The sequence below is a fragment of the Macrotis lagotis genome, chromosome 8 (assembly GCF_037893015.1).
Source record: "Macrotis lagotis isolate mMagLag1 chromosome 8, bilby.v1.9.chrom.fasta, whole genome shotgun sequence".
Lineage (NCBI taxonomy): Eukaryota > Metazoa > Chordata > Mammalia > Peramelemorphia > Peramelidae > Macrotis > Macrotis lagotis.
Genome location: NC_133665.1, coordinates 196,566,340 through 196,585,377, shown reverse-complemented (window position 1 = coordinate 196,585,377; position 19,038 = coordinate 196,566,340). Strand labels below are relative to the sequence as shown.

The window sequence follows — 19,038 nt, the reverse complement described above, 5'->3', positions numbered from 1 at the left end:
GGCCAAGACCCACCAGAGCCATCCCAGCCTTCTCTGCCTCCCACTCATCCTCAGCCACAAGCCCTCCTCCCACGCTTCCTGCTCTCTCTCCTTTCTGCTCCTTCTACCCTGACTTTCTTGCGGTTGCCATATTCCCCTTCACCCCTGTCCCACCACATCTTCCTGGCACCCTATTGCCTATTGTGGCCTAATGGTTAGAGAGCAAGACTTAAATGTCCAAAAGACCGGCACTCAAGGTTGATCTTTGATGTATATTGGTTCTGAGAGTCTGGACAAAGGGTTTTAATTTTCAGTATCCCAGTAAACATTCTTAGTCAATCACTCCAATCAGTCAATTAATTAGCATGTGTTCAGAGTGCACTATGATCCAGGTAATGTGCTGGGTCCTTGAGGTAAAATTTAAAAAATATTAACACACACAAATACAAGAAAATGATAGCAAGCTAGAAAAGGAGCTAGAAAAGGCTTGTCTCAAAGGTAGGCCTGGAAGGAAATGCAGGATCTTAAGAGCTAGAAGGGTTGAGGGAAGAAAATCCAACAAAGGTGTGGAGAGGAGAGATGGAGCCATGTGTGAGTAAAACAAGAAAGGCAGCCTGGCTGGGCTAGAGGATGAAGGAAGAGGACTAAAGTGTAAAGTGGGAAAGGTGGGTTGGGACTTTAAACACTGTGATTACTTAATGGGCATTGCCTCAGACAAACTGACCCCAGGGGAAGACCTTAGCTTAAAAAGGCCAAGGTTCCCCCTGAATCTAGGACCGTCTCCAGTGGTCCTAATCTAGATCTGGCCACTGGACCCAGCTGACTCTGGAGGAAAAAGGGGGTTGGAGACTCTGCACAGTCCTCCCCCTCACTTAAATTCAATTCACTTGCAAGTCAGGACACCATCCTTCTACTGTCATTGAACCTCTTTGAAAATGAAGGTTGTCTCAATCATCTCTAGATAAACACAGCTATAACGTATGCTAACTGGTTCCAACTTTCGCCTCACTCCCCTTCAAGGACTGGTCTAATGCTCATTGACAACCAGGACATTCTATTCATTCCAAGGCATGCTAACTGTCCCCTTGAAAAAGAAATCCCCTAAATATTTGACAGAGAAAAGCTCAATACTCTAACTTACAAGTATGCTTTTACAAAAACAAACCAAAAAAACCCAATACAATAAAAATATGTAACTTACCCGTGGGTGTGTAGGGTTTAAATCTTGTGGATAATTTGTCAACAAAGGCACTTAAAATGTCTAATCCAAGTAATGTCACCTGTTAAAAAATAAAGCATGAGTGACTACAAGGAAAACCTTAAGTACTCCAAGAGAACACATTCAAAATCCAACTGTTGATCTGCATTCATCCAACTGCCCCCATTCACCAAGGGGTTTCAAAAGCTGAGATCAATAGTCCAAGTAATTTTAAACTACATTTGTCATGCTTAGCAATGTCATTATGAGGAAAAATACAGTACAATTCTTAAAGTCACAGATTTCTGTCTCTATTTACATTATTTATTTGCACTATTATAACAGTGAAGACTATGAAAAGACCACTGGTCTCTGGTACCAAAGATTCAGATTCAAGTCTGCCCTTATTCCATGTGAGACCTTACCATAATAAAAACCAACTGTCCCCTAAGAAAAAAAAAGTCCCACAATTCCAAGGGAGCTCAAAGGCTAAGGCAGAAAAGCAAGAGTGACCAAATGGGGAGGCTCCTAGATTCCACCTGAGCTGGAATCCCAAGACAGGTCAGCACCTGAATCCCGAAGGAATGGGAGGACAGGGAAGGAATTCAAGAGAACAGCAAGATGAAAGACAGCGCACTTGGAGCCCACCACTTAGTCTGTGGTACCTCCAAACCTCTGGGTGGAGGAGGATCTAGCAGCAAATGCTAATGTGGATAGATTCCAACAGATGAGGGAGACAAAAAAAATGAGGGACAAGAATGAAGAAAATGATGAAGAAGACCCCTGCACAACTGCAGGAATGATTGGGGGAAAAGCCAACAAACAAGAGCCAAAATGCAAGACAACCACCAAGCCAAAAGTACCAAGGGCAAAAAGCTGAAAGGGGCAATGTCCCCTCAAGTCTCAACCCAACTTAAAAGGAAAAGACTGGTCTAGAACTTGGGGAAAATAGAAAATGAAAATGAAATGCCAAATGAAAGAATTCACAGACTGCCTCCAGGAAAAAAATCCAAGGCTGCAAATTCCAAGATACAGAGTTAAATTTGACAATTCACTTTAGAAACAAACTCAAACGACCTTCAAAGACAAAGGAAAGGATATCTGAATAATGCAAGATTATTTTGCACCCACTAGAAAACACAGAAGGAACAGGAAGAATGTGTTCCAAAGAACAATTGGGGCATAGAATGTAACCCAGGGCAACCCATCCTGCAAAACTGAACTTAACCAGACAGGACAAAAGATGGATATGCAATAATAAAGAAGAGATGGAAAAATTTTAAGAAAGAAAACAAGAACTGAAGGAATTTTTTGCTTCTCCAACATTTCAAACAGCAGACAAGCAGGAATGACCAAAGGCAGCAGGCAAGGTGAGCAGCAGCAACAAGATGCCAAGAGCAAGCCCAGCCTAGACAGAGGCCCTGAAAGGCAGCAATTGGCTGATCTGACCATCCTGAGAAGCCATTAGGAACTATGCTAAGAAAGGGTCTAAACTGCCCAAAGGCAAGGCCATACTCCAAGGAAATCAATGGAGAAAAGGGAGAGGCCCCAAATACGTTCCCATTACTTTATAGCAGCACCTTTTATGGTTACAAAGAACTGGAAATGAGGTAAATGCCCACTAATTGGGGAATGACTAAACAGATTGTGGAACACAAACATAATCAAATATTAGTAAATAAAGAAACAACAAATAGAAGTTGTCTGTGGAGTTTTATATAAATGAGTTATTTATATGGACCAGAGCAAACTGAAGTACACAGAACCAGAATAAAGAAAAAGTGGGAGAGAGAGAACAAAGAGAGGGCTATGGAACTGAAATGACTGTGATGTGATGAAGGGAAATAATATCTATGCTCCCTGGTATATCCTGTGGGCCCCTGCTTTCCTCCCCATTGCTCCCTCCCCAGCACCACAGCCAGTGCTGGGATGTAAATTCTCTGACCATCTTCCTCTCTTGCCCTTTGGGCACCTACCACAAGCTCTGCCAAGGGGGTATGCCTGACCTCAGCCCCGGGTCCCAGTCCCTCCCTGCCCTGAGGGTGGGCTCTGCCTCCTGAAAAGCTCTGCCCCCTCTCTGCCAGGCAACGGCCCTAGCTGCAACCCTGTGACTGTTCAAGTCTCTCCTCTCCTTTCTCAACTTTACTCCACTTCTTCAGGTGTTTTCTTTTTTTAACCTTGTTGCCTCCTTAAAGAACTCTGTGAATTTATCAGTAATCTTTTTTGCAGTCACTCGTGAATTAAAATTGATGGCTTTTCTTACACTCTTGGGCCAGAGAGCCCTGTGATTTGTCCCCTTATAAATGTACCCCCAGTGATCTTTGCTCCCCCAGCTGTGCCCACCTCCTAGGCACCTGTCAACAGGATGGACAAAGAGGAAGCTCACCCAGTCCAGTTCATAACAAAGAGCAAGCTCCACCCCCCCTTTCTAAACGGAGGCATTCCTCCTTTGACACTTCCATTCACACTATTGCCCCATAAGAGAAGGGAAGGGTTTCAGTGACAAGGAATAGCTGTAAAACCCTCAAAATAGAATGAATCGGGGCAGCTAGGTGGCTCAGTGGACAGAGCACCTGCCCTGGAGTCAGGAGGACCTGAGTCCAAATCCAGCCTCAGACATTTAATAATTGCCTAGCTATATGGCCTTGGCCAAGTCACTTAATCACATTCCCATAAAAAAAATTAAATTAAAAATATAAGAAACTAAAAAAAAAAAGGAATGAATCCACTCTACACTTCTGCTTCTCTTCTTTAACTCCTTCAATCTCATTTGAAGACATGATGGTTCTGAGGGTCCCCTGCTTTTCTTTTAATTAAAATGTTATCGCTATATCATCCTACAGATTCTTCCAGTTGCTCAAATAGATCAACCTCTCCAGGCTTCTCTGAACTCTTGGGTTTGCATTTCAAAGACTCTAAGGAGTTCTTGCCTTTTCATCAAAAATGCTTAGAAGTCCTTTATTCTAGATCATTTTTTCCCTTACAGGAATATTCTCAGTTTTGCATAAGTTAATTTTAGTTAAAAGCTTCTATGGGCTCTATGCCAACTTATTTGATCCTCATAACATTCCTGGGAGGGAGGTACTGTCATTATCTGCCTTTTCCAGTTGAGGAAACTGAGAATAACCTTCTGATGCCTTCCTCCCCCCCCCACCCCCACCCCCCAGGAGTCAGTACAGATACCTTCTTTTTCTTTTTGTGCTTTTGGCAACTTTTGGCAACACCATATTCCTAGATTTCTGTTCCTGAACTGTGGTAGCTACCTGGTCTTCTATGATCCTGGCTGTATTTGAACTGGTTCTTTACAAAGGATGTTTGCAGTATTTAGTAATTTAATTTTAAACTACATTTGTCATTCTTAATAAGTTCATTATGAGGAAAAGTACAATTCTTAAAGTCACAGATTTCTGTCTCTATTCACATTATTTACTTACACTATTATAACAGTGAAGACTCTGGAAAGACCACTGGTCTCTCTGGTACCAGAGAGCCAGAGATATAAGTGAGGACATTCCTAGGATGTTTTCATTTTGGGGTTCCCCTTCAGAGGACCAGGAAATTTTTTCTATCCTCTCTTTGGCCTCTGGTTCTAAGCAATTTTTGTTTGTTTTTTCTAGAAATAAAGCAATCAGGTCCTTTAAAGTCATGGCTTCATGGAGTCCTCTTCATGTGGGAGAGGGAGGGAGGGAGAGAGAGAGAGAGAGAGAGAGAGAGAGAGAGAGAGAGAGAGAGAGAGAGAGAAGTAGAAGGAAAAAAAGGGAAAAAAGAGGGGCGGCTAGGTGTCACAGTGAATAGAGCACCGGCCTTGGAGTCAGGAGTACCTGGGTTCAAATCCGACCTCAGACACTTAATAATTACCTAGCTGTGTGGCCTTGGGCAAGCCACTTAACCCCATTTCCTTGAAAAATCTAAAAAAGGAAAAAACCTAAAAAAAAAGAAGGAAAAAAAGGAGAACTCTTGGTGAATAGCCTTAATATTTTCAAAATTGTCTAAGACAGAGAATTTGCCTCACACTTATCAAACTGGCAAAGATGACAAAATAAGAATTACCAAAGGTGGGGGATACTATGGAAAAAACCCACTAATGTATTATTGGTAGAACTGAATCTTTCCGAAAAGCAATTTAGAATTAGGAAAATTAAGAAACTAAAATGTCTGTACCCTATGACATATGTATATGTCCTAAGGAAGTTTATGGTAAAAAGAACCCTCTACACATACACACACACACACACACACACACATGTTTTAGCTATATTTTTTGCTGTAATACAGTTCTGAAACAAATAGGTAGCCATCCACTGGGGAATGGCTAAACAAACTGGCACATGAACATAATGGAACACAGGACTGTGCTTAAGAAACAAAAAACCTGATGACTAAAGAGAAGTGTGGATAGAATGGCAAACAGACCAGAAAACAACTTGCATATTAAATACAATAACATAAACAACGACAAAGCATTTAAACAAAAATGCTGTGAAAATACAAAGCACAAGCACAAAAAGAGAAAGAAGATATCTGTACTGACTCCTTGGGGGTGGGGGACGGGGAGGGGAGGAAGGCATCAGAAGGTTATTCTCAGGTTCCTCAACTGGAAAAGGCAGATAATGACAGTACCTTCCCCCTCCAGAAATGTTATGAGGATCAAATAAGACAGCATAGAGCCCAGCACACAACAGATATTTTGGAAATGCTTATTTTCTTCCTTCCCCCATGACTGTAGGAAAGTACAGGTGTCAGAGGTTTTTAAAGTACTAATCAATTTTGCTGATTCTTAAAAAGAAAAATACCTTTTTTCTTTAAAAAAAGGTTTTGCTGGAGTAGCTATGTGGCACAATGGACAGAGCACCGGCCCTGGAGTCAGGAGGTACCTGAGTTCAAACCTGGCCTCAGATGCTTAACGATTACCTAGCTATGTCACCTTGAGCAAGTCACTTAAACCATTGCCTTGCAAAAACTTAAAAAGAAAAAAAAGGCTTTGCTGTACATGATATCTCAATGGGGGGGGTAGATAAAATGGAATTTAAAGAATATTGTTTTTTAAAAAATATCCTAAGGAAGCTCCTGAATGGTCACATGCTAAGGTGCCAATCAAGACCTCTATCTGGCTTGCTGTGACTGAGTACTGTCTACATTGTTTTCACTTAAGAGAACTCACCCAGGGAGTCAGAAGATGTGATATTGGGAAACCCTGAAGGTTTCTTAAGAACTTTAGAACTGATTATGCAACATGGGAGACCCTGACCCAGGACCACCCAGCATGGCGTGACCTCATCAGATGGGGCTGTACTCTATAAGCAAGGCAGAATGGGAGCAGATCAAAGGAACCATGAGATTCCCAGGTTTAGAATGAACATCCCAAGTGTTCACATGGACAATGGGTGCCCGACCTGCGGTGGAGCACTCAGAGCTCACCCACAGTCTGACACACTCTAATTTGTTGTTAACGAAGGAAAAGAAACAACCAACCATCCAAGAACCAACAAGCTTAAGAGGTTGGCTGTATTCTTTGTTTTCTTTTTCTGGATCTTGTTAATTCTGGAGATATTTTGGGTCTTAAAGAGTACAGAACAAGTTCACAGAAAGCTTTATTCCTTAAAATCACTGGCAACAAATTTAGAACAAATAGCAAATGGACCTGTGGTTCCTCTAGCTGAGAGAATTCTCTGCATCAAGGCCATGGACAGAGCACTGGGTCTGGAGGCAGGAAGACCCAAGCATACTCTGCCTGAACAAACAGGCCATAACCTCTGGTGGCTTCAGATTCTTCAGGTGAAGCAGGATCAGAATGGCCTCACCCTCCCAGGGTTGTTCTCAGAACAAAATGAGGTATTTTCCAACTGCTGTCTCAAAACTAGCCTGAGTCATCTTCCTCATCCATGTGGAATCAGAGAGCTGCCCAGAACCCAGAGAGGAAGGCACTTGTCCAAGCTCGCAGGTTCTATGCATGAAATGAACTTTTAGCAACTAGAACTGACAAAAAACCAGGCCAAGAATCATCCAGAATGATATAGAGAAGAGCCTGTTCTTAGATTCATGATCAGAGAACCTTTACAATGGCACACATTCAAAACCATAACTCCTAAACCCAGGAAATTCCAGATTCCAAGTGAGTAGGAACAAAAGAAAGGCCTTGGGAAAAAAAAGATGATTCAGAAAAACCCTAAAAAGACTAATGCTAAAAATACAAGGAGAACTGCTAAGATCGGACAGATTCTCAGATCTGACAAAGGACTGACAAACTTCAAAAAAAGTCAAAGGGTGGCCCTGCCTGGCTCTTTCATTAAAACAAAAACCTCCCTCTCCTCCAAAATCCTAAGGATTATCCATTTCTGATGTTTCTCCCATTCCTATTCCACTGCCACCAGACCAGACCTCAAAACATGATCTCCTGCCTATCCCTAGAGGCTCCTCCTCTAACCCAACATCAGGGAACATTTATAGAACAATCTAAAGTTTGCAAAGCCCATCCTCTATCTTAACTCACTTGGTCCCCTCAACCACTGTGGGAGGTGGGCACTATCATCCCCATTTTACAAATGGGGAAACCGAGATCTTGATCATCAGTGTCGCAGTCCTAGGAAGGTAGGATTTGAACGAAGGTCTTCCTGCTGCCAGATTGGACCCCTGAACTGCTGCCTAAGAATCCTCTCCTACAGAGGTATATTTGCTCAGTTGTTGGATTAAATGAGCTGTGTGTGCAGCACTTGACCTCACACACGGTGCTTAATCACTGCTTATTTCTGTCCCCTCATCAGAGGAAATAAAGGCCAAAGAATAAAAGTTGCCCCTGCAGTCAGTCCATAATCCTGAGGTACCTGGGAAGCTCCCATGGAGGAAGGGTTAGCAGTTAGCCTAGTCACTGCCCTGAGGGTCCTACCCTGCCCCCTTCCCCTCCAGGGCTCCCCCAAACAACCACCTGGCTCTTCTCTGAATTCCCAACAGTGGGAAGTTTAGACAGCCAAGCTGCTTCCAGGTTCCCCTATCTTTGATTCCAGCCCCACCAGAGACACTCAAATCTGGCAGAGTCAGCTGGGCTAGGGACATTCTCAGAACCCAGGGACCCCTTGGCACTGGAGAAATGGCTCAGAGCAGAGAGGAGGAAACAGCTGTAATTTGCTATCCCACCTCTCAGGAACAAAGGCCCCAGAGAGTGCCAGACCCAGGAGCAATGGAGAGACATCCAAGGGAGTGGGACAGATGGACCACCACAAGCTATGCTAGAGACCCAGATGGAGAGAGGTCCAGGCAATTCCAAGGGGTTTGGGGCAAGGCCTCCAGTACACAGCAGGGTCAGTTCTTACTCAGTGCTGGGGGACAACACCTGAAGACAAATCAAGCCCACTTCTAAGGAAGTGTCCAGTCTACTAGAGGTAAAGGAGCAAGCACAGTGTGGAGGCACAGTCTAGAGAAACAGGTGGCTGGCTGAGGCTCTTCTCCAAATCAGAGGCTCTGAGAAGACCTTATCAATGGGAAAGGGGGCCCAAAGGAGAAGGAGGCTGGTGCAAGGAAGGCTTGGGTTTGGGTCCTACAACCCCAGTCCCAAACAAGGGGTCACAGTGGTCACTGCCCAAGCTGCTACACTCAATGGGGGCTGTGTTCTCCTCCAGAAGAGTATCGGATGAGGCTGGGGTAAGGCAAGGCTTTAGGTGGGGGGGGTAATCATTTGAGAATGGCCATCAGCTGTGAGGACAAATGGAGGGAGTGCCAGGCAAGGCTTAAAGAGAGACCCGAAGGTTTGGAATAGCTGCATCATGCCTGACCCCAGCAAGCTTCAAGTGGGGCAAAGAGGAATTCTTGGAGTTGCTCATGTATTCAGGTTTGCACTTTGAATGGAAAAAATGCAATGAAAATTGTTAATAAGTTTTGTTTATTAATGTAATAGAACAGCAAAAGATAAGAAAATTATTTCTGTTTGCATTTATTATAAAGTAATGAAGCAGTTATAGAAAGCAAAATTGTGAAAGCTTAATTTTTTCAAAAATTGCTGATCCTGAACACCAAGAAAAACCTGTTGATATGACAAAACTCTTGTTATGTTTGTGGAAAGCATGTTAGCAGCCTCTCCAGAACTGCCTTCCCTTTCTTTACTCCATGCATGTACTGGGTGGTGCAGAAAGCTCCCTCTGACATCAGGATCATCAGCCTCAATCTGAGCCCTCACCACTCCTCCTACTGCAATGCTGGCTTCTGACTGCTCCCAGAGAGTGGACATCTCCATCTGCACACCCTTCAATTCTCAGCAGCTTCTTCTCTTGAGTGGGACTCATTCCCAGATCGCCATTTTCTACTTCTTTCTCCAATCACAGTCTGCCCAAAGGGACAGGCTTCCAAGGGCAGTGACCTCCACTCCACACCTGCAGCTAGCTCGGCTTTTATAAGGAACAACCAATGCATCTACACCATCACCTCATCCTGGTTTCCGTCACTACTGGAAGCAAATCGGAGCCTTTATCTGGAAAGCAGCATGGGCGATGGTGGCCTTGGATCACCACAGCGAAGACATCCATTGCTGTCACTGTGCCTCCTGCTCCTCCTCATGGCAGTGAGGGATGCCACCAGGTGGGTGACACAGCCTTCCTTTTGGATGCCTCTCTACCCATAGTTCAGCATCGAAAATTCCAATAAAAATCCTCTTTTAGAGTTATGATGACCCAGTTCTTGCTTCTGTTCAATCATGCTGTATTTCTGTTCCAATGTGGTAACAAGCTTCTTTTTCATTGCACTGGCTGTGTTTCCATCTAAAGCATTCTTCCTTGAGTCATTTCGCTGAAGACTCTTAAAAATAACGACCATTGATCATCATCCCCATGCTAGTACAACCGGCCCGAGATTCTGTGACCAGAGCAAGAGGGGTTAAACTCTTAACAGAACAAGGGCCATGGAAAACTGCTTCTCCACACTCTTCTGATGCCATCTTGGCATCCTATTCCTGAGTGCGATTATGCCTGGGGCCAGCAGCTCTAGGAGACAGAATCAACTGAGGAGGCACTTTCCCATGAGGTCAGCTGGAAGCCTGGTTGTTTCATAAGGTTCCCCTGTCCAGTGTTCTAATGGGTCAACGGAGGATGGCCACCGAGGCGAGCAAAGTCCCGGGGCGGGTGGGGGAAAGCTGGTCCCAGGGAGCAGCGGCTGCACTGACAACCCGTCTTCCCCCGCCCCTGGGCTAAGGGTTCTACAGCCACAGCTCCGCGGGCCCTCCCCAAAGCCCTGGGAAGGAGGAGAAACCGAGGCAGAAGTGAGCAGGAGCAGGCGGGCCTCCCTGCGCCAGCCCGGGGTGCTGCCCGCTGGCTCACCTGGCGCCCTCCCAATGCGCCCGGGCAGCCCCTGGCAAGGCCCCCGAGGCTCCCTCGGAAGGGGCAAGGAGCCCCCCCCCCCAGGCATGCCGCGGGGGAGCCCGGGACACGCTGCCCGGCCTGGCCGGAGGGTGCTGGGGGGCCCTGGCCGCCCGGGCAGAGGTGAACCCCGGCGCCCCCTCGGGGGCCTTCTCCGGGCCCCGGCTCCGGCCTCGGGACCCCTGCGGGGCGGGGCGCAGAGGAGGCGGGGCCGGAGGCAGGCCCGGCCGTGCCCGCCCCGCCCCTGCCGCCTCACCTTGCTGTGGCTGGCGGGCAGCCAGGCCCCGAGCTCGTCCACCACCCGGCTTAGCGCGGCCTCGTCCAGCTCCTGCTCCGGCCCCGGGCCGGGCCCGGGCGCCCGCAGCCTCCGCAGCAGCTCGTGGCCCGCGTGCAGCCGGCCGCTCGCGTCCCGCGCCCCCAGCAGCTGCGCGCAGAGCTCCGACAGGCTCAGACCTCCCGGGTCCCCGCTCCCGCCGCCGTCCTCGGGGGCCTCCATGGCGGCCCGGAGGAGAGCGCGGCCGCGGTCCGGTTCCGCTTCCGGCTCCGCTTCCGCTTCCGGCCTGGACCGAGAGAGATACCCCCCCCCCCCCCCCCCCCGCCCCAGGCCGCAGAGCCCTAACACTTAAAAGGGGCGCGCCGCGGCCCGGCGCCAGACGCGCCACTGCGCCGTGCCGCCCCGTGACGTCACACGGCCTCGTTCCCGCCCCGCGGCTCGCGCAGGCGCGCGCGGGCGGAGAGCCCTGCCCTTTAAAGAAAGTCCGCCGTTCAACGCGAGGTCTGCGCAGGCGCTCGCTCGCCGCCCCGCCCCCCCGAAGGCGTTGTCCCACGCGCAGCCGCACTCGGGCCGCCGGCCCCGCCTCCGAAAGCCTTGGGCGCCGTTCCTCCCCGGGCTCGCGGGCCCCTGCCGGGCCGGTGCCGCCCCGTGCCCGCGCCCCCGCGGGCCCCTGCCGGGCCGGTGCCGCCCCGTGCCCGCGCCCCCGCGGGCCCCTGCCGGGCCGGCCTCCTCCACTACGGCCGACACACCGAGGCCCTGCTGGAAGGGAGTGGAGGGGCGCCGCCGGGGGGCTGGAGCCCCGCTCGGGTGGGCCACCCCGAGGTGGGGGGCCCTGACGTCCATCGAAGCTCCAGGCCTCCTCGGGGCCTCCCGACCCCCCCCCCCCGAGGCCTCTGCCCTGGAGGGGCTCCCGGTCTGGGGGAGGGGGAGGCAACCTGCACAGGGGTGCACAGAGCAAGGCGGGAAGGCGCCCTGTGGAGGGGTGTGGGAGGCCGGGAGCCAGCCCAGGGGAGGGCACAGCTGAGGGCTTAAAGGGGTGCCAACCTCCACGCAGACACAATGAGGTGAACCCACGTACCCATTACACTTTTTCTAATTTAGTTGGTAACAGGCATGGCGGAGTTTTGGCGAGGTGCTCTTATCCAAGTCTATCAGCCTAGGGCCCCTCAGGGAGCGGCCCTGCCCTTGGATGGAGCTTGCCACAGAGGTCCTAGGTGGTAAACCCAGAAAGACTAGCCTTGAGGAAGGACTCGCCCACTGGGGATCCTTGCACCATGTCGGTATTACTAAGGTCTCCCCAAAGCCTCTGAATCTTCCCCTTCAGGATATCGGACCCTTGATTTATTTTTAGAAGAGGCCAGTGTCTATGGAAGGAAGAGCAGGTGTGGGGAAATAAGATAAAAGAAGTCAGGAAAGAAGGAGGGAACTGGACTATGAAGGGGTCAGAATTTGATTTTCAAAACGTGAATTGGGATCACCAGAAAACATCTGGCAGAAAAAGGCCTTAGACTACCACTTTCTCCAGGATATATACCATATTTCCCCCATGTATAAAATGCACATTAATTTTGGGGCCTGAAATTTGAAAAAAAAATATATTACCTAAAATTATTGAACTCAAGTTTTATTCCTCATGGAATTCAAGGACCTTTTGCTCCTAGCTTTCATGCTTCTTTTGGGCAAGGCTGGTGTGTGAGCACATACTTAGTCCATTCTGGTTCCTGAACCTGAAGCACCAGTTGTGTCCTTGGAAATCAGTCACTTTTGTTCATCAGCCATTCTTCTGGCCTCTTGCAGAGCTAGCTTGGAAACAGGAACTCCAATGGCCCTTTGCTCTTCCATCCATCTCTTCAATTCCCTCTGCCTTGCCTCTCATGGCCGCCTTCTGCCTAGGCATTTTCAGTCAGGTTTCTTCTTCCTGTAGTCAGTCTCAGATTGTTTTCTCACTTGGAGGAGGACCAAACTGACATTCAGCAGCATGATTTCTATTCACTCTGGCAAACTGGATCACTTTGAACTTGAACTCCTCACTGGATGAAAATCTTTTCTGAGCCATATCTGGGCAGAAAGTAGCAAAAGGCCCCAGTAACAAATGTGAAACAATGAGCACAAAGACAACAAGCATGAAAAAGTGGGAATGCAAGTAAAAAAAATCTACACTATATCTGCACTATATAAGATGCTCCCAGGTTTTAGACCCCAAATTTTTCAGAAAAGGATGTGTCTTATACATGGGAAAATACGATATTCTAAATGGACATGTGATCTCAGTATTAATAAGCAGATTATTTAAAGAATTCGAAGAATAGATCACATAACTCACAGCTTTGAGGAGATTCATTCTTAACCAAACAATGGATTGAAGCCATTATAAGAGATAACATGGATAATTTGAACTACTTGAAATTGAAAAGCAGCTGCACAGTGAATCTAGGATAAAAAGGGAAGTGGTAGAATGGGGGGAAAAATCTTTGTATCATATTCCTCTAAGTGAGACTTGGGAGTGGCTGTGCTGGTAAACATTTAACCAACAGCTCTCCAGAAAGTAAGAAAAAAAAGACATGTGATATACTTTTAAGCTTAATCTGCATTAAAATTTTTCTTCATTTTAAGGCCAGACAATCCAAAAAGCAATGAATTAAGCACTGCTTTATAGCATTTGCCAATTTTAAAAAGTTTTTAGGCACACAATTGTTAGGAGTAAATTTTTTTTTTTTTAGATTTTTGCAAGGCAAATGGGATTAAGTGGCTTGCCCAAGGCCACACAGCTAGGTAATTACTAAGTGTCTGAGACCGGATTTGAACCCAGGTACTCCTGACTCCAGGGCCAGTGATCTATCTACTGTGCCACCTAGCCACCCCAGGAGTAAATTTAATAAAGGTAAAATTGATGAAATAAATGATTTGGGGTTTGAGCAGAGTGATGAATTCACAGAGACAATAACCCAGTGTTACGGGGATTGATAACAGTTTATTGCACATTTCCAAGTTTCGAAGCAAATTTCAAAGATGGAAGAACTTTTAAAAGGAAAGGCAAAAAAGAGTAAAAAAAAAAAACCCCACATGTACAAAAATATTTATCTGAATGTGATGGAGTACTATTGTTCTATAAGAAATCACGAAGGAAGGAAACTCAGATTAGCCTGTAAAGACTTGCATGGGGGCCTTTAGGTGGATGAAGCACCGGCCCTGGAGTCAGGAGTACCTGGGTTCAAATCCGGTCTCAGACACTTAGTAATTGCCTAGCTGTGTGGCCTTGGGCAAGCCACTTAACCCCATTTGCCTTGCAAAAAACCTAAAAAAAAAAAATAAAAAAAAAGACTTGCACGGATTGATGCCAAGTGAGCAGAACCAGAAGAATATTGTATAGACAAACAGCAGCATTGAAACAGTGGTCCACCAGGATGGACTTGTTCACTTCAGCAACACAATAATCAAAGACCACTTCAGCAACACAATAATCAAAGACAATCCTAAAAGATTCGTGATGAAAGATGCCATCCATACCCAGAGAGGGGTCTGTGGAATTTAAATGCAGACCAAAGCTGACTATTTTCAATTTTAAAAGTTGTCTTGTATATTATGGTTTTTATCCCTGCTTTGATTTGATTCTTCTTTCACAATTTGATTAATATGTATCTATATTTAGCATGTTTATACAGGTAGAGCCTAATTAGATTGCTTTCTTTCAGGGGGAAGGGGAGAGGAAAGAAAGGGAGGGAGAAAAATGTGAAACTCAAAACCTTGCAAAAATGATTGTTGAAAACTACTGTTGCATGTAGTTGGAAAAAGGAAATATTTTTTTACAAAAAGAAAAGGGGGGTGCAGTTAGGTGGTGCACTGGATAGAGCACCAGACCTGAAGGCAGGGGGACCTGAGTTCAGATTCAACCTCAGATACTTAATAATTACCTCACAGTGTGATCTTGGGCAAATCACTTAACCTTACTGCCTTGCAAAAAAAAAAAAAAGGAGAGCGAGCTAAGAGAGATTGGGGAGGGTTTGGGGGTTGATGCTTTCTACACAAGTGTGGTTTAGGGAATAGCAGAGGATAGTTGGCTCACTATTTGGTTAACATTGTTATATAATGTTGTTTGTGTGCCTCAGTGGTGGGCCAGATGGTTCTGGTTCATATCTTGGGGCATGACAACTTTGACATCAGGCATGGGGAAATGTTTACATGCTGAAGTTTCTGATCAGATACAAGTCTTTAAGATAGTCTATCAGTCATAAGGCAGTTCAGAGGGGCACAAAATTTTTAGGAATGTTAGGAAAGCATTACGTTACACAAGATGGATTTTGTAGGGAGATAAGACAAATTAACATTTGCTTTCTACCCAGTATTTCCATTTCATCAAACAGGGAAAACTTTAAGCAAAATTGTTTTATTGACTGTCATATGATGTTAACAGAGAGAGACAAAATTGCCAGCTCAATAAAGTCAGCAGCCCGAGTGAGAAGGTGGGACTCCTCTTTATTGGCAGACAAGAAAGAAGGGGGTGGGGTAATTATGGAATATTACAATTTGTTATACTAGGAAAAATGGACTGGCATTCAGGTGAAGCTAATTAGACCCCTCTGGACAATTGTTTCATGTCACCCATTTGTCTCTTATAATGAGATCTCCCCTAAATACATAATGACAGGTAAGAACAGAGGACATAACTTTTGGAGGGTGGCACCAGATCAAGTTTGTTAGGGCTTAAAGACAAGTAAGTGGATGTCTGAGGAGCTATTAAGAGAAGTGATGGGGTGGCTAGGTGGCACAGTGGAGTCAGGAGAACCTGAGTTCAAATTTGACCTCAGACACTAATTACCTAGCTGTGTGACCTTGGGCAAGTCACTTAATCCCATTGCCTTGGGGAAAAAAGAGAAGTGATAGCAACTTTCCCTTTAATTATATCTTTAAACTAGCTCAGAGAGAAAACTGAATTCTTGAGCTCAACTCAAGGACACAAAAATGTATCTTAAGTGATCATACAGAATGGGTCAGTAATGCAGGCTAGGATAGATTACTAAATAGACTCCTTTCTTAAATGATACCAAATCCATTTAATTTCTTGTGCAGACAGTTAACATAGAAGACCAAAGGTCATTACCCAATTTAAAAAAGAAAGGTCAACTGATAGAAATGAACAATTCTTGAAAGAAGAATTATAAACTATTAACATCTCTAAGAGCACTACTAAGAGAAATGCACATCAAAGCAAATCTGCAGTTTCGCTTCACATGTCCTATAAACTGGCAAAAATGACAAACTATGGCAATAGTCCATGGAGAGGTACTGTAGAAAGATGAACACATTCGTACATTGTTGGTGAAGCTGAGCTTTCTAACAGTCATTTAAAAAAGCAATTTGGCCTAAATTGGGACTAAAATGCCCAAGTCCTTTGACTCAAGAGATTCCACTACTAGTTTATACCCCAAGATCTGAGGAACATTTATCTGCAGCATTCCTCTGATGTACCAGTTTATCCATCTTGCCAAAAAAAGAAACCTGGATTACTCTGCCAACCATTTTGTTCACATGAACTGTTCTTGACAAAGTCTTGCTGGCTTTGCAATCTTTCTTTCTCAATATTCATCAACTGTCTCTTTGATGAGGTTCTGGACTTTTGCCAAGGACAGAAATTAATCTCCGTGGCCCAAAGACTTCAGGTCCCCTTCTTGGCCATTTCTGGAAGATTGGTCCATTTCCCCTCTCCCTTCCTTCAGCACTTCTCCCATTCTCCTTGATCTTTCAGGGATTATCTATACCAGTTGATCATCCATGTGGACCAAATGACTTTACAGCTGTATGGGTTCTGTCATTTCGGGAATAAAAGCAATCTGAACAGTTTTACCTTGTTTGTCATTAGTCATGACCTTATCTTCCTCTGTGGACCTTCTTTCACTCCAAAGGACTACTGAGACACACTTTATACCCCCATCCCATGATAACACTTTACCTCCCCCAGTCTCAGTCCATTCCAACAATTCCTTCATCTCTAGCAGTTCCATTTTGCATTTATCCTGTTATCTACCCTTCCAACATGCTTCTGCTCTTATCTTCTTGGCACTTGGGTTCTTTGGTAGTTTCTTTATTCATCCCGATCACTCTCTTCAGACCATGTCCATTCCCTCCCTGCTTCTCCCACTGGCATTGTTTCCTTTCTCCTGGCTTACTTCCCCAGAGGCTCTCTCATCTCTCCTTCCTCTACAACCTTGGCATCTGCTTTATCCTGCTCCTTCCTGCTCAGATTTGTCATGGTCCTTGGTTGAATCTGTCCTCTGAAATTATTTTATCTTCTTTGTCTCAGTCTTTGAGATTAACCTTCTCTCAAAATGGGATGACTATGCCTGATTCCCAGCAGGCAGATGACTGGACCTCTTCTTAAAAGGAGCTGATTCTATTTAATTCAGAGCCCTGTGGTGATTAAAATTGTCCCACCTAAAATAAAAGAGTCTGAGGCAAAGCTCTGAGCTAATGGCACTCTAATGAAATGGACCTCAGATCTCTCTCAGATCTGAGATGCCCCCTTCTTCTTTTGTTTTTCCAGGGTGGGATACCCAAACCTGCAAAAAAACCTTTTCTTCTGAAAATACATTAATTATCATACATGTTTGTTAATATTTTTCTATCAATATCAGAAGGTGAAATCTGAAAAGTTGCATCTAAGACTTTGTCCATCAAAGAAGCAGTCCTCAACTTAGGATGAGGGAGCAAATCAGGATGGGGAAAGAGGATCTGAATATCAGATATTTCTTTAAAAGAAGTGACTTGTTGATGATGTTTGTCCTTCATTCTCATCATGATGCCAAGTCATGCATATGAATTGGCTTTGAGTAAGGGGGGGGGCGCTGTGCTAAGTCACCAGCTTCCCTTTCTCTTTCAGATCCATCTAGGTCTAGTGACCAGATAGCAATCAAGATGACTGGAGATGACCCTGATGTAACAATCAGGTTTTGCCCAAGGTCAACCAGTTAATAAGTGTCTGAGATTTGAACTCAGGTCCTCCTGACTTCAAGACCTGTCTTCTTCTTACTCCACTATCTAGCTGCCTCCTAATAAGAATGTCCTTATCAATTATGCTGTTGACTCTATGCAATATTTGTTATTAAGGGCTAATATTCCTTAGTAACTCCAGCAATGATGATTTTAGAAACACTCATTTTCAGAAACATTCAGACATAGAAAAGAATGAAGGTCCTAAATGAAGGTATAGAGTTGACTTGGGGAGTAAAGGCAATAATTTGTGTCTTCCCTGCAGACTATTTATTGAGTTGTGTCCCTTTCTAGGCTCTTTGTTCATTCCTTTCTTTCATTCTTTGATTCATTCTTCCTTCTCTGTGAGTCATTGCTGGTTTATCTGCTTAAGGAGCTGAACTGTACCCAACCCTTTCCCCTTTTACTCCTTGTTTTGCACCATTTCTCTTTGGTTTCTAGTAGATTTGGATCAGCCTTCAGTGTCTGCACTTTGGAAGCTCTCCATCCACTGGTTGCCATTTTATCCTGTCCAGACTAGTAGCTTGTTCTATGGAGGAAAAATGACCTTTTTTCTTTTTCATTTTTTTAATCAACAAGTAGCAACAAGTATGTTAAAGAGAAAATCAGGAAAAGTGGTAAGGATTTGGAGTCTTCTGATGCATACATATGTTCCCACATAGTCTTTTTAGCCAGTTACCAAGGCAGATCTCTGACTTCCCTGGTTTCTAAGAGCACCTGAAGTTTGGAATATAAATGGAAAGAAAGGCTAGAGCCTGTATAGGTATGGTGGGGACCCACCACACCCATACTTCTTTTTCTCAGGACTTCTTTACTTGGCCAGCAACCCATTGTAATAGGAGCAAAGGCAAAAGATACTTGTTCTACCTGCCTTTGATTCCATTGGTTCTAGTACTTGATGGCATAGATCAAAGGGAGGAACATGCAGTTTCCCCTATCCCTAGAATTTCTAAATTGGATGGGATCATATGAGCAGGAACCAAAGAAGTGGTCTGATGGTTAGGATAAGGACCTAAGGAGGGAGGAGGTGAGAGAGGGAGAGGGAGAGAGAGAACCTAGTTAATGGAATGAGATATTGGCAAAATAGAAAGGTAGCCACGTAGAGGTCATGGCTAGTCTTCCGTAATAACTGGGATAACTCTTTGTGATGGGAAGGAAAGAGAAGAGTCACAAATTCTGAGTTAAAGGGAGGGCACCCAGACATATAAAAGACATCAGGGATGATATGAATCAAGGTCTAGAACAATTCAGGGAACTGTAAAGAG

The 19,038-nt window shown here is 45.3% G+C and overlaps 1 protein-coding gene across 19 annotated transcripts in view; it reads right to left on the bottom strand.

The window, feature by feature from the left end:
* CLASP2 (cytoplasmic linker associated protein 2) overlaps positions 1–19,038 on the bottom strand; it is a 146,277-nt gene that overhangs the window by 120,891 nt on the left and 6,348 nt on the right. For 11 of the 19 annotated variants that reach the window (XM_074199336.1, XM_074199340.1, XM_074199338.1 and 8 more), the window contains exons 1-2: positions 10,772–11,070; positions 1,181–1,259 (exon numbers count right to left, since the gene is read on the bottom strand). In XM_074199336.1, the coding sequence (XP_074055437.1) occupies positions 1,181–1,259; positions 10,772–11,011 (319 nt within the window). In that variant the 5' untranslated portion in view covers positions 11,012–11,070. Of the gene's footprint in view, positions 1–1,180; positions 1,260–10,771; positions 11,071–19,038 lie in introns of those variants that run through there. The other 8 variants (XM_074199347.1, XM_074199349.1, XM_074199353.1 and 5 more) reach the window with 5 other exon arrangements.